At 41.3% G+C, this 15,719-nt stretch overlaps 1 protein-coding gene across 4 annotated transcripts in view; it reads right to left on the bottom strand.

Annotated features, from left to right (window-relative positions):
• Positions 1-15,719, bottom strand: part of prkcaa (protein kinase C, alpha, a) — a 141,624-nt gene that overhangs the window by 88,867 nt on the left and 37,038 nt on the right. For all 4 annotated transcript variants that reach the window (XM_087175732.1, XM_023412695.2, XM_087175733.1 and 1 more), the window contains exon 3: positions 473-555. In XM_087175732.1, coding sequence (XP_087031858.1) covers positions 473-555 — 83 coding nt within the window. The remainder of the gene's footprint in view (positions 1-472; positions 556-15,719) is intronic.

The following is a 15,719-nucleotide window of genomic DNA, read 5'->3' as shown; positions in this document are numbered from 1 at the left end:
ATGGAATTAACCACCTGCTGCTGCTGCTGCTGCTGCTGCTGTGGTTCAATCACATATCAAGAGTTTAACAGGTCTTCTTTCTTCTACCCAAGTAAAAGATTATAGAACTCTTCTTTTGAGATTATTGAAACGGAGACACAAAGCTGGCATTATCATTCTCAGTTATATTTGTTTCTTTTTTTATGAGTAAATTTGCTGGAATCAATATTATATATCTTGTCAGAGGTCTGATTTTATCATTTCAAACCGACATTGTTCAAGCTGAAATTGCAGCAGTATAGTGTTTGTCAGGGGAAGAGCAAGACTCAGTGTTCCTCTGCCACAGACCACTACATCATAACACAGCAAGAATACATGGCAGCTCTACAGCTGTGAAAAAGGAGCATGTCTGTGCTGTGTGTCCACTTCGGTCTAATGAGAGGAAAAGGCACCTTCTCACTGACAAACACGTGAGAGGTGACTGGTTACTTACGTCTGTGTCGGGCCCCTTATCTGCCCCTGGGCAGCTGAACGTGACAAATTCATGGCACCTCTTGTGGACCACAAAACAGCAAACTGCAGGGAGAAAAGAGGAGAGGAGGGTAGAAAGAGAGCGAAAGAGAGAGAGAGAGAGAGAGAGAGAGAGAGAGAGAGAGAGAGAACGAAATACACAGACAGATGGAGAACAAAAAGGAGAAAAAGAGTGACATGGTTAAAATACAGTGTATCATTGCTGATTGATATGTAGACAGACAGCAGAAAGAGACAGAAATCTGATAACACTGAGAGGGATTGGAGAAAAAAAAAAAATGACTGATGTCTGGGCCAGGCTCCTCATCATGTGTCCAGATGGCCAGTCCTGCCTGCAGGCTGACTGCTCTTACTGCACAGTACACTGCCACCTCCTCACTGACATGACAGGAGCTAAGGCAGACACCGCACACACACAGAGACGCGCTCACGCTTTTCTATCCACATGCAACCTGCTGTATGCAGACAGACAGATCCGCAAAAACAATTACCGAGCAAGTATCCACATAGAACACATCCAGGCCTATACACCCGTGAATACTACTGCGGTCTAAGTGCCAGGTCACTGAGTGCACTCTCGTCTCCAGCCAAGCAAGCATCCGACTCATAGTGGAGGAAGGCGCCTGTTACTGGCTCTCATGAACCAGGCTGACACCAGAACGAGACAGGGTGAGGAGGGCTAATTGTGTGAGCTGGACGGCATAATTAACAAAAAACGGTAAATTCTCCCTGTTCTGTCCTCACTTGTTCAGGCAGACTTGTTCATCATAGATGTGTCTAGGTAAGTGTTTTTTTTTTTTTCTCTCTGCTCCTCTTGAGAGACAAAGCATCCCTCCCTCTCTTCCTAGGACTAAATGTTTTCAAGGCCGACACTTGCGGCATGAGATGAGAGCATCTGAATTGGTGGTTTTCAACAGTCTTCACTTAGCACTGAGTAACCCCGTGCAGACTCCATTAGTGGTTTGTGTTGCATCGATGATGGTGATGGTGATGCATTTTCAGAGACCACGTTTGATTTTCAGTTTTACTACTTTCACTACTGCAAAGTGATGTGCACAGCGTCTCTCACTCTTGCACACAGCATCCACCTACAGATCACCTCTCGTCATTCCGCTGCATCCCTCTCAAAACAGCTCCACCCAAAACACAAATAGGTGAGTGATCAAGATGAGCTGTGATGAGGGCCACCATGGCTGAACGGGGAACAAAAAGCCTCTCACAGACTTCCTCAACAGAAAATCCAGGGAAACGTAAGTCGCATAAACGCCCCACCGACAGAGGTGTCATCAAAAATCAAACACGATTCGAGAATGTTTGTAACCGTTGAACTTATTGCCTCACTACGTCAAACGACTGGATTGTTCATGCATTATGTATTCCTACCAGTTAAATACTCGTTTCTGTGTCCTCATTCAGTCGAAAAGTCTAGATTATGATTCAGACATGCAACACAAATCGAGTAATGACAGTGCCGCTCTTAAGATTATGGTTATTATTTTTGACTTCTGAACACTGTTGTTTTGGCGTGAGTCAAACCCGGTACATCCATCCACCATCTGCCCTGTCACAGAGCTGCCTCCCCTAAAATCATGAATAAAGACAGCTATTTATGAATGTAACACCCCATTAGCATAGCACATGTGTAGTACCTGTATATTTTGCATATAAAACTTTATTCAATTCCACTGAAATGTGGCTCATAAATCATCTTTATATGACACTTTACTGTGCATAAGTCATAACTCACATGGAATTGTTTCTGTCTCCTCAAAATGTGCACTATCACAAACGTATCTGCCATATATTAAATTCTGCTCGCATGCAAGAAGGTTTATGCAAATTTTTTAGTGCATATTATAAACTTAGCAAATGGGCAATAGGTAAAAACGACTACGCAAATGATGCTGAAGCACCGTCTGTTAATTTACTTCTTTCTGTTTTCAACTTCGGTGCCATATTTTCCTCTGGCACCTGACCAGCAGCACCGTTTGTATCGCTGGGGTCAGACACAAACAGTAGCAGCAGTTTAGCACGTTTGTTTAGAGTAAGAAAGGAATAGTTGGTATTCTGCATAGTCACTCACTCTCATATCATTTTTGATGAAGCACACAGCATACAAAAATAATATTAGCTGTAAGAAACATCAGTGTTCAGCAGGGAAATGGCAACGTCAAGCCCTTCTGGGAACAACACAATAACATATGAAAATGTTTTATTGGGGGTTTTTTTTCAGGGTAATACATTTAGTACGGTACATTTTTGTTTTAAAATACTGGAAATTGTGGTAATGAGAAATTAAATATATCAGAACATGCAGACACCTTACAGTGCATACTGTATTTTCTCAGTAGAGGGTTGTTTGCTATGTGGGTGGCAGACACCGCGATTAAACAGTGTCACAGACAGTGCTTGGGTCAATACCAGCAGAATTGTTTGCATTTCCGCCCTAGACACCGGTTACATACTGTAGGTGAATTTCGCCCTTTTGGGTTTTGCACCAAAGCTGTCAGAGCATCAGCCACATTAGCATCATGGCTGAGTGCATCATGAATATTTGATTAACATGGTTTGTAAGAGATGTATCTGAATATTTGACACTTCTAAAGAACTTGGCAGGACCAACTAAGCCGATGCCAATTATCAATAGACATGTTTTTTTTTCTTCTTTCTTTGGATCGTAAATGCGCTTTATCTCCAACACCATGGCTGCAGTTGTAAATAATCACACACAAGCTCCAGGTGGAGTGAAATACATCATGGTGGCGGGTGTTGTTGTGGAGATAATCCACTTTTCCGGGCCAGATTTCACAAATCAGGGACTCAGTAACTGCAGAGCTGTGGCCACATGTCAGGTTTTCTACCCATGATGATACAATCAATCATTTGAAATAAAAAACATGAATGTATGCCATGGTTTAGATATGTAAAGAAACCCCCATTCAATATGAGAATATGATAATTATAGATCTATACATACACTGCACAAACCACTAAGGGTTAGGGTAGCCAACATGTTGGTATTATGTTGGTATTCACAAGTAGTTTAATGATGGCAGATCAATACAACCCCCATATACAGGCATATCGCACGACCAAAACTCGACCCATGCTATCCCATCATGCCTCCTAGTAGCGATGGGTCAGCGCGGTCAATAACCAACATGAAACCATGACCCATAACTCACACCACCGCCAACCCACAAACCACATAGGCCATAAATCTCAATGATTCATAACCTCCATAATTCATCCTAGAGTACATATCTGATAGTGGTGTGAGTCTCTTCAGTCCAGTTTTTGAAGACCAAAGGGCTACAGGGATACACAGGATGTTACACTGAGCGCTGCTATACCGGACGAGTTAGAGTGTCTGTACGGTTTGCTTGTTTCTTGTCCTTGACCTTACTCTTCTATTATTTCTCCCAAACAAAGCTGCCGTTGAGCGTGCTTAGCGCATCGCGCATCGCCTCCTTTGCAGCAGTCGATCTCACCTGTGAACGGCCAAACAGGGTATTCACAATAGTTTATTAAACAAGGTACAAGTGGGAACACTTTGCAACAGCAGCTCACCAGTGGAAAGCAGGGCTATGTTGGACCAATCATTCAGCGCTCTGATTTGGACCCCACAGAAAATACAAAACATATGTGCTAAACAGATTCAGCAGAGAGCCACGACTGATTACAGTCAGCACTGAATTTGAGTCTGTTCCATTTTGGCACTTCATTGATGCTTCATGAGCTTTATCTGCTTTGTTTCTCCAATTTCTGCCTCTTTACATAAACCTGCTGCACAGGATTAAGTGGTCAATCCAAATACCTAAACCATTGTTTTCTGGCTGGGACAACTATTTTCTGTAACACAGAAACTGTTCCTCCAGAGATTTATGGAATTGGCTTTGCTTGTTGAGAGAATGTGAGAGACAAAGAGTGAGAGGGTGTATGCGCGAGCTGCACCGATGGGAGGGAGATAAAGGAAGAGGTCAGGGGAGCCAAGATGAAGGAGGTCGAAGCTCATCGTCTTCTGCTGTTCTCATTAGAGCGCGGCTGCCTGTGATCAGTTGTCCCAGCGGCCTTGTTCTGGGGCAACACTTACAGCGGTTCAACACATTCATCACCTCTGATGCCATCTTTAAGGAACATCTCCATTAGGAGGCACCAAGCTTCACTGTAACTGCGTCACTGTGAGAGGATAATGTTCTCCGTATTTCAACAGCGGTGAGTATTAATCCAGCAAATTTATCTTAGCAAATCATTAGGAAAGCTACTGAGCTTGAAAGCATCATAATAAGGCGGACAGAGGACATTGGGGTCAAGTGGTCAGTTTCTATTAAAAGCTGTTGCTATTACCAGCTAATGGATTAAAACAGGGACTTTGGGAGACTGATAATTTAATAAAGAGCAATTAAGGCTCATAGATTCATGTAAGTGCAGGTGAAACATTCTCTCAGTTCCTGCAAGAAATGAGATTTTGAAGTTGTGAGGTGTTACCTCTGACAATAGATTAGTCACCGGTGAGAGAGGACAGCAGCTGAGTTGAGGTGTTTCCAATATGTCTGTTCAGGCAACTGGAGATATATGTCTGACCTTATAATTTCCTTACTCTCTGGACAGGATTAATTATACAGCAAGAGAGAGCGTAATGAGGGTTTTCAAATCAATACTTATTGCTTTCCCCGACAACACAAAACAGAATGACTTTTCTTTCAAGAGATAACAAAGCTCAGGCGTTCTCCTATTCCACTCCGGCAAATCAATTTCTTCCAAATTTTTTCCAGGTCACAAGTTTATAGGAGCAATTTCCTGAAGTTTTTTATTTCTTGAATGCAGACAGGAAATGAGAAAGAGGGGATGGTTTTATTCAACAGTTTGCGGGTAGAGAGATTTATTTCCAAGGTACCTCACAAAAACAAAGGGATTGTAGGAGAGAAAGCTGTAACTATCAAGAGGCCTTGCAGCCCAGTGGAGGCCTTGACAAAAGCCTATCCTCCCAGACTGGCGGGGCTTTGATTATTCCCTCTGGTTCTTTTCTCCACTTGAATGCCCGAATCATTTTCCTCACCGTCACCAAACAATAACTCCACGGCCATGAAAAGGTGAATGAGGAAAATCATTAAAAAGGGGCCATTTAGATCTGACAAAGAGAAAACGATGTAAATGGCTTGGATTAAGGTTTTTCATAGAGTTACACATGCCTGTCTTATCAAAATGTGTCAATGTATGTAACATTTTTATGCAACAATGAGAAGTCTGAAAAAGAACTAACAACGGGTGTTACAGATGGCATGGCAAGACAATTTACAGTTTTGAACAAAACGTCGACACCACAATCAACAACCAAATCTTGAAAAGACCTGATCATTGACATATTCTCTCACTCTCAGGGACAGAAAAATAACTGTATAAACTAACACTGCTACTAAAGCTATAACCTGCAGCAGCGACGGCCTCGGCAGCATTTACAGTGATGATGATCAAGCGATGTTAAAGGTCAACAGCAGAGAGTCGATGCCTCCCCATCAACACCATCCACACAGCTTTTCCACACGATGGCTGTATTTACTACCATCATAAGTTAAAAGTCTGGATATTAAGGCTGACAATGTTGACACATGAACCATAGCCAGTCCCTAACAGGGGCCTCATTTATCATTTAAAGTAACATCATGGAGTAAAATGAAAAATGAACAGAGACATTATTGTGCGACTGATGATTTATTCCTGCTTGGACGAGGCTCCAACATCTCCACCTTTTAAGTGGAGAGGGCTACTGTGGGTTAGTGGCAGCTACTGTGGACACTGATTAAACTAAAGTCTCTTCAGTGGCATCTATTAAATACTAAATAACAGTGATTGCTGGACAACCAATAAACCTTGTACTTTAAGAGTCTACATTAAGGCCTTCATTATCATTGGCAAATAAGTTAATTAAATGAAGCAATACTCTAAAATCCTGTAACGACTAAATTTGCTTTAAACCTAAAGCTACTTGGCAGCAGTTTTCTCCTCAGTAATTACAGTATAATGTCTTTCATATTCAAGAATACAGAAGGCAGAGGGTGCTGTTATGTCTAAGTTTTATTTATGTATTTGTTTATGTCTGTTGTGCGTTTAAAGATAGAGAGAGCTTGAGATTTGTTGAGACCGTTCATATGTCACAAACACAAAATCAGGGAGGCCAGAACATACACACTAAAAAATACAAGTAAAACTTTGCGGGTGGAGATAATTACTTTCATGACTTGCATTCATCAAGTATCAATCACATTCTCCTCCCTCCCTGTTATGAGTCCCGCCGAATCTGAATATCACTACCAGGCACAGACATGAGGACTATCATAAACTTCACAATAATGGTCCTCACACTCCGCGCTGTATAATTTGGTGACTACACCAACATTTTGCCAGATAAAAAAGCTTGTCCCAATCTTTAATGTGGAGGTTAAAAACACTGCAGCGTATGCAGGAGCTCAACACAGTCATTATCAGACATTGCATCCTGAAATCCTCTGCTCTGCCTTATTCAGAAATCAGATATCATATAAAACACTTTCAGTTAATCATTTTGTAGAAACGTTTAGTAGGTATGTACAACATGTGCACTCATTTTTAAAAGTATGATTGTAATGTGGGCTTGGTTTGTAATTAGAGACTGACTTGTTTTAACAGCAACCTACACATCAGGTTATGCAGCTAAATTACACATAGACAGGTTCTTCCCCTTTTGGTAGTGTTTACAATCCTGTCAAACTGCAAATACTTTACAGCCCTCAGTATCTCACAACGAACTGCACAAACAATCAGTATATTTCTTAATGAAGCATTCGGAAAACTTGTAGAGTCAGGAACGTCATGTGATCATCAGGTATTTATCATGGAGGTGGCTGTTGATCACTGGCAACAGTATCACATGAACCGGATAATAGAGGTCAGCCTTAAACACCTCCGTTTGTTCTCGTCAGCGGCCTGAGGCATCACAGGCAGCTTCTATAGACACACCGTATTTGCCATTTAACCCAGTTCACTTGTTTTCCAGTCATGAAGTGTGTTGATGTTAAACACCACCACTTGTACTCTAAACTCGTGCATCATGAAACCGGCTCAGTGATATTTACACTACACACTCACTGTTTAAGGGCAACGTCTCATAAACAGTTGTCAGGTAGTGTCCTGATGACAAGTAGCTTTGTTTTCTCTGAGGTGAAGTTTCAGCCCCTGACTGAACTGACGGCAAACAACCGAACATACTCAAAGATTAAGAGAGAAGAGAAGAGAAGAGAAGAGAAGAGAAGAGAAGAGAAGAAAAGAGAAGAGAAGAGAAGAGAAGAATGGGACATAGCGTAACAGTAATTTTGGATTGCACTTGAGTGCCCCCCCTGAAATGCTAAATGCTAAGGGAGCCATGGGCATACCGGGGCAAAGAAGCGGTTGTTTCCAAGGTAACAAGCAATGAATAGGTTATCTTAAGAAATTAAGGTACTTATCTCACTGCAATATTAAAGCCGAGGGCATGTAACTGAATGGGGCCGCTCTAAATGGTCTGAGTAAGGCAGACAACAGTAAATATTCTTCCAGGGCGTGTAGAAATACATTTTTTTTAAAAAGTCGCATTTTACGCTCCATAGATGGAAGTTCAATCGGTATTTTCTGACTGTATAAATAAGAATTATTTCTCTCGTATATGTGGCTGAGGCTGTTTTATACAATTACTATTGCAAACAAACCTTTAGGAGCACCAGAAAACATTGATAATTTATGAGCATGAACTTCTCTCTTCCAGAGATAGAGAAAATAAACAAGACTCTGGAAGCTGCAGCACTTACACTGACTAAGCCAGCTTTGCACTCACTACAAAATATACACAGATGCAGGCCATTTATTGAGTAATGATCCTGTCTTTATCAACATAAGCTCTATCACTATCTGCAAACTAATGATACTGAAAACGAGGCCGTGAAAACAGAAGTGAATCAGCTCACAACAGGGCACAATTATTTCTGAAAAAAAATCTATTTAAACAAGTCATTTAGTCTCATGGACATGTTTTGCAACACACTGGGAGAATTTCTGGCAATGTCCAAAAATAATCTGGTTCACATCTATCAGCTTTTCACTGAAATGGGGCTCAGGCTGCATTTACTACCCATGATATTCACAATATATAGGCAATGAAGCTGGGCTGAGTTTGATGTAAAAGTTCAAATACCCCAACTCGGAGTCATTCCACGTTCGGCTTTGGTCTTGGACACCATCACAGATATTCTTTTTTTTTTATCCATAAATACTTTACTTATTTTCCTCCCCATGCATTAATTCCCCTCACTCTTTTTGAGCATTTATAAACAAGGTTAGAAGCAATTAAAACCAATATCCTAAATAAATGTCTCTTTGCTCTTAGAGATAAATTATTACAGGTTGTTTATTCAAAATGGCAATTAGGTTCCATCTGTTATCAAAAGCTCCTGAATAGAACAAAGATTACAGGCATTTAAAAGGCTTAATCAATGCTCAGCGCAGGAGACACAGGTCACTGATTGTATAAGTGATGTCTATAAAGAAAATGCATAGGCGTTTTCTCTGCTGGTAATTGGCGGATAGTGAGAAGGAGACTTATGCACACTGCACATATAATGGGCACTTGTGTGAGAGAGCGGTCAAGAGGTATGACATGTAATGGAAGGATATGGACTGCTGTCTATACAAATTATACAAGGGGCACTCAAGGGGAATCCTTGAAGGTATGACAATTAGAATCAACCATAACGGCAGACCTCAGCGTGACAGGTAGGGCAGGAACAATAGGGCAGAGAGTCAGAGTCACAGCACTTGTGAGGGGCTGTCATAGCACTGCCATAGTAAATCAGTAAAAATTAAATGGATAACACCTTTCAGAATGATGGTCATACAGGACTTTGACACTGGATAACACAGTTAACTGACAACGTCTAAAGCAGGTGCAACACTGATCGTTTGATAATTGTTCCCATGAAACCGTTTGATGTTTTCAGGGTCTAGGATTTCTATACACTTGATACAGTATAACTGTGCCAAGTGCATCATGAGCAACTGTGACCGCAGCCCACGATGTGGGTAATATAAATGGTTTACCATATGCAACAGCAAAGGTGTTGTATACCTTTTGTGACATGTTGGAGGTGTGAGTGGACCCAAACTGACATATGCGTCTGTAGCCTGCAACCACCCAGCTCCACTTCCTTTGCAATATTAGCCCTGATCCAGAGTGACCAGACTGTGAGCGGCACTTTTTTTTTATCGTTTCTAATCAGCAATTATAGGCTACAGCTCTGTTGTTGTTACAAGAATGTATTAGAAATTACTTGTGCCCTGTATGTTTCCAACAGTGCCTGTCACTGCTACATTAAATGTTCTTTAGCTGCAGAAACAGCAGATCAATAGGATAAAAACAGCTTATATTCTGTATGATTTAATGATTGATTATTGATCATTAATGTTGCCAATGATTGTTTAGGAAACTGCTTGATGTCAGAACAGGAAAAACCCAATTATGGAAGGCAATTACTGACCAGGTAACTGGGACGTTCATTCGTCTAATGGAACTGAATTTGCATGCTAAATGGCTTGTGACGCGTTTGGGTGATAGTGTGCGCATGTGTGTGCATTGGCGCGCACGTGTGTGTGTGTGTGTGTGTTAAACATATTTGGGATTCTCCTCAAGATGTTGCTGATCTGTGAAACAGCCCTTAATAAATGCCTGACTGACTCCTTTGAGGTAAAGAAAGCCTTTTCACACATGGCTGACTTGTTTAGAAGAGCTGCAGGAAGAGCTACTTGAGGCTTTAAAATAAATGACTCAATAGCCACTAATGGCTCCACCAAGAATCAAATCAACAGATAATGAAGATCAAGGAAATCAGACGCATAACAACTACTTGGCAAATATGCACAACTCAACTCGCGAGCACCTAGGTATAAAAAAAATCAATATATAACAGGGGTGATTGGTGTTTTCATTTCCACTGAGACACAATTACAACTTTAAAGTAAACTGTGGTGAAAGATTGGGACGCACGTAACTCCAGTATAGCCTCTAAAATGAAGAGTGAACAAATGAGCTGCAGATCTCAACGGTTGCACACAACAGTGGACCAGGATTAAGCTGTACACTCACAGCAGCATCTTACTGATGGAATAACATGACTGTTCAAGGTTGCAGCCTCTATAGCGCTTCGTCATTGGCATTTAAAGGCAAATAGCTCATATGGTCTCAGAACAACACCATTGACTGATCCAGACGAGCCACCGTCCCTGATCTCTCCTCAGTTTTGTGTGTTTGTGTGTGTGATACCTGGTTAAGTGTTACATTTACAGCTAAACACAGAGAAAGATAACAAGTCTGATCATTGATGGATACAAGGATGAACCTTGAGACTTTAAATGCTTGACTCCTCTGGTACACAGGAGACCGATATGATCAATACTACCATGGACGAATGAATTCTTTTTCCTGAACAAGTAAGGTCCAAGCAGTCAATACATGTCATGGTCATAACATTTAAGAGAAAACAACGCATACATTTCCATCTTACAGGCAGAAGTCGAAGTCACTTTAAAGCAGATCATAAACCCTTTCCACCCTGCAGGACTGTGGAGAGCAAAGTGGGAAACTCTCGCTTGGCAGTCAGCACTGATCTGCTCCGTAGCGTGAACGGGTTCAAGACAGCACTCGAAAAGGACACAGGCCCACTGGGTGTGAACATTTCTTTTCTCCCACATGGACAAGCTCTGTGAGGCAGAGAGAAATTTCCAGTTAGCCTGTGTGGAAGATCGTGGCTGGACGAGGCAGTTCTCTTCTGCAACGACTCAACACTTCCATTCAAGCACATCAGTGGATTAACCTGACCTGCCTTTGTGCCTGCTCTCACACTGTCTCCACTTCAGCTTCTGTGCCTATGGACATTGCGTACAGGGAACATCTCCGAGGACATTGTGTAACGCCACAACTCAGTCATGTGGAGCAAAAATAGAATAGATTGAAAACAGTTCTGGGCTCCAAAAGAGACAGGCTGGAACACCAATGATATTAATTAATGAATCACTGAGACCAAAAAAGCTGCATTTCCATTTTCCAAATAAAACTTGTGAGCAAAAATGTGGTTATGCAATTTATAGCAGCTTATTTCAAATCAACAGATTTTTGTAAATCTGTGTAGAAAGTCATTTGCCGTGCAAGACAATATTCATCCACTCAAACAGAAAACTTTTATTTTGTATTTCCTTTGAAAACACTGTGTTTCTGGAATGTTGAAAAGTTGAGATTGAGGCTGTTAGGCTCCTGGGGAGAGGGGCTGCGCTGCTGGGAAGCTGCCGCATATTCAACATTTCAGGGGCGGCTGCATATAACAGCACTGCATTCTCAGGCTGTCACAACACCTCACCTGCCATGACAGGCTGTCAGGTTGGAGGGAGACGGGCCTGCGTGGCTTTGACACGGGGAGACAATGGTGAAGCGGAGAAACTTTGCCAGCAGAAGCATCCAACCCTAACACCGGAGGAATGTGACCATAAAGCTGGTATTTTTTACTCACTGGAACAAACTGCTTCTGTGTGTTTGCTCATCAATCCTGGAGGAACTGTATTTGCGTTCCTGTATATACCTACACCATCATGATGGAAATGAGCCGCTCAGAAGAAGCCCGGAGCGCCAGAGACCAGCTGATGGACTGGATCCTGACGGGGGTCGAGGAACAAGAAAAGGCAGTCTTCCAGGATAAACTTGTGACACTGTTGTGTTGGGCTGTGCTGTATGACGAGCATTGTCAAGGAGGTCCTGGACCAGAGTTGCACGAACCAGCTCCATAGGTGCTAATATACTAACGCAGGCTGACATTTGCCGTGACAGAGCTATTACATATGGAAGCCTTTTTTCCAGTCTATATGACAGTTTAGGGACACACCAACAATCTGATTAATAAAAAATATTTTTGAGTGTTAGGATCAAATTTGAATATGTTCCGGGGATCAATCGTTGGGCTGCAGCAAATCATTATCAGTATGCATTTGGAATATCTTATGCTCCAAGTAATGCACATAAGGACCTCTTAAATTGGGGTTACAAGGTCTCTTTTTCTGCTGTGCCTTTTTCTGGTAAAAAATAAATAAATAATAAACAGTATAACTATGTAACATCACTTGGTGCTGGTGTATCCAGATAATAACTCCTGACCTTTCTTCCTTCATTCATTCAGGATAAGATAACTCTGCATGTCAATGAAAGTAATGTACTGTTAAATCACTCTAGATGAGGGCGACTTTATCTTGATCCTGGGCACTATACTGTACTGTGCCACATGGGCCTCTGAGCAATGACCTCACACACTTCTACATTTGCCCACATATACGCACACTAATCCTTTGCCCAGTGATGCAAACCCCCCCCCCCCCAAAAAAAACAGGCAGTCCCTGCCACTCTTTCATCCTGATCTCTTATCAGTGAAAACCTCTTCTCGAGGAGCCATGTTTCATTCAACTTAGCTGAAAAAGTTGAAATGACTTTTATTTCTCCATTTAACTACAGACCTGTAGCAGATGCAACAATGCCTTTTTGAACACAAGCTGCTGCAATGTTTCTCCAGGGGAGGATCTCATACCAACCTTGTTGCCCTCCTCCTCCCAGCCGGCTCAGAGGGCTCAGCCCAGCTTCCTGTTTCAAGTTCCAGGCAAGCACAAGGGGAGATACAGCTGGCTTTTATTTGGACAGCTTTTCCACAGCATACACACAGGGTCTTACATTTGCTATGCATACAGACCTTTTTGTATTGTCCAAAGTTACTGATCATTTGATTTTTGGTTAGACTGAGAGTGCTGGTAAACATATGACAGTACTGATCCCTGAACAGAGATCCTTATACCGCAAAATAATTTGCACATACTGTACATTATACAAGCTTGCATTGTAACCATAACATTCAATCCTTATAGGATCTTTGACCATAGAAGTCTAGGTTTATTGTCACAGGTGTTGTAACTCTGTACTAAATCTGCACCAAGAATTCAAGCATTCAAACATTTGTAGCCAATTAAAATGATGAAGCAAAATATACAGATGGATGCACAACATTTTGCATACACAGAAAACTGCAACTTCGCTGCACCAAATGTTAATCGTTAATGGCATTGGAATCAACAGGTTACTGGTTTTCAAGAAATGATTTGCCGACGGTCATGAACTGCATACTGTATTCAGTCTATAATCAGCAAACTTACAAGCAAGCTTACAGTGGCTGAGATTTAAAGTCACTGATAGGGTAGAGTCTTAATGGGATTTTGAAAAGGCAGAGCTAATCCAAAGCACAGCCTGTAAACTCTCAGCAGGACAAGGCAAACACACTCCAGGGAGGCAAGTACAGACATTTCCATTTGCTGTTAAACAATGTATTTATTGACCAAAAGCCATTTCTACTCTAGTTTTTACAGAAAATACAGCTTTAAGAGTGTAAAAATGACAAATAACTGCACAATAACTTAGCAGCCCTATGCTTTGGGTAGACCACCCTCTACACACACACTCACAGATTGTTAGCACACACTGTGCAGCAGTGGTATCAAATTTAGTATATTTCGAGAATCGTGGAATTTTGATTGGTATTGTTACTGACAATGAGACGTCCGGCATCATGACATCCCTAACACCGATTTGGGAGGGCGGTTCTCCACAAGGACATGCACTGCCAATAGATAACAATAGATAACAGATATGAATCCTCACTTACAGTTTCCTCCAGTTCCAACATTATGTTACAAAACTAAAACAGAAAGATTTTCAACCAACATTAATTCGCTCTTTCAAGATTGATAGAAATTATTTTGTATAGTGTGCATAACACTGCATGGCCTTAGAGAGCTCAGTTTTTGTTTAGCACAATTATGGCTGGCTGACTTCCAAACACCTCTAAACCCAGCTCCAAGAAGAAGCTTTTGTCAAGGAGTCAACTTGACATTTTGAAGGGAGGAAAACAGCCCTTAAAGCATATACAGTACGTGAGGACACAGTCATTGTGCTTTTTTGTGTTTTTTATTTTAGCCACCTATTGACAAATGTGAACATCTCCCTTGTCTTGATGATAAAAGAATCAGTTTTTATCTCCATCAATAATTCACCACCACGCACTGACATTTAAACTCTTCCATAATGGGTGACACCTTAACACAGTGACATAAAGGGACATCTCTGTATCAAGACACACTTATGTGGCAGAAAAAGACAGTTTGAAAATGGCACTATAAAATTTCTTTTCTAAAGCGGGTTTTACCATAAAGGTCAAAACCAGGACATCAATACCACACTGACTGGTGAAAAAGCCGCCTGCAGCTAACATTTTAACTGTCGTAGCAGAGGGCAAACACACTATTTTAATGGTGTTCAATTTTGACCTGGGTCATTGTCAGAGGGTATTGATTGTGGTTTAATTTCATTGTGTTGTGTGTATTATGTTTATTAGGTTAGAGGCTTCTGATCATTGTATTGCCTTCCCAAAGGTGTACTAAAATTTCATTAATATGTGTTCTAATCACACATATATGTTTTTTACACTACATTCATGTATTATTATATTTTATTGCATTCCCTCTAACAAAACCCTAGAGGAGTTTATGTTTGAATGTTAAGCAATAACGCTGGAATTGACATTTATTGTCCTTTTGTATTTTGCTATTACCAGACTTTTAATTAGGATCACACTCCTCTGAGGCACCGTGTTCACTTCTGAGTTGCTATTGATAAAGTGCTAGGGTGGGAGACAGATAAGCAACAGGACGTCAGCTGGGGCCTTCTCATTTATCTGCCCATCTCATTAGTCAGCTTGTGTCTGCTTAGTGCAATTACAGCTCAGGAACATTTTCAGTGGCAGCCAGTTTTCAAGTATCACTGAGTTAATCAGAGGCTCAAGGCCATTGTACTGTGAGAAGAGGCAAACACCACCCTACTTATGGATAAATGACATGGTTTAATAAGGGGGAGGATAAAGGAGACACAAAAATGAGAGTGAGATAATGAGGGTACAGACTGAAAGACAGAAAAATGAATTCAATGCTTTCGGCACGTTTTGTGGATTTGCAAGAGACAATAAAACGTTGGTCTCAAAAGCACAAAACACTAACAACACACTTCATCCTCTAGACAGTGTCTTGAGGCTGAAATTGGGCCCACAACCTGCAATTGTGAGGTCAGACAA

The sequence above is a fragment of the Seriola lalandi genome, unplaced genomic scaffold, assembly GCF_002814215.2.
Source record: "Seriola lalandi dorsalis isolate HSWRI2012SDOR001 ecotype SW California unplaced genomic scaffold, Sedor1 jcf7180002054486, whole genome shotgun sequence".
Taxonomy (NCBI): Eukaryota; Metazoa; Chordata; class Actinopteri; order Carangiformes; family Carangidae; genus Seriola; species Seriola lalandi.
The sequence above is the reverse complement of the archived record's forward strand: the minus strand, read 5'-3'. Positions and strand labels throughout refer to the sequence as shown.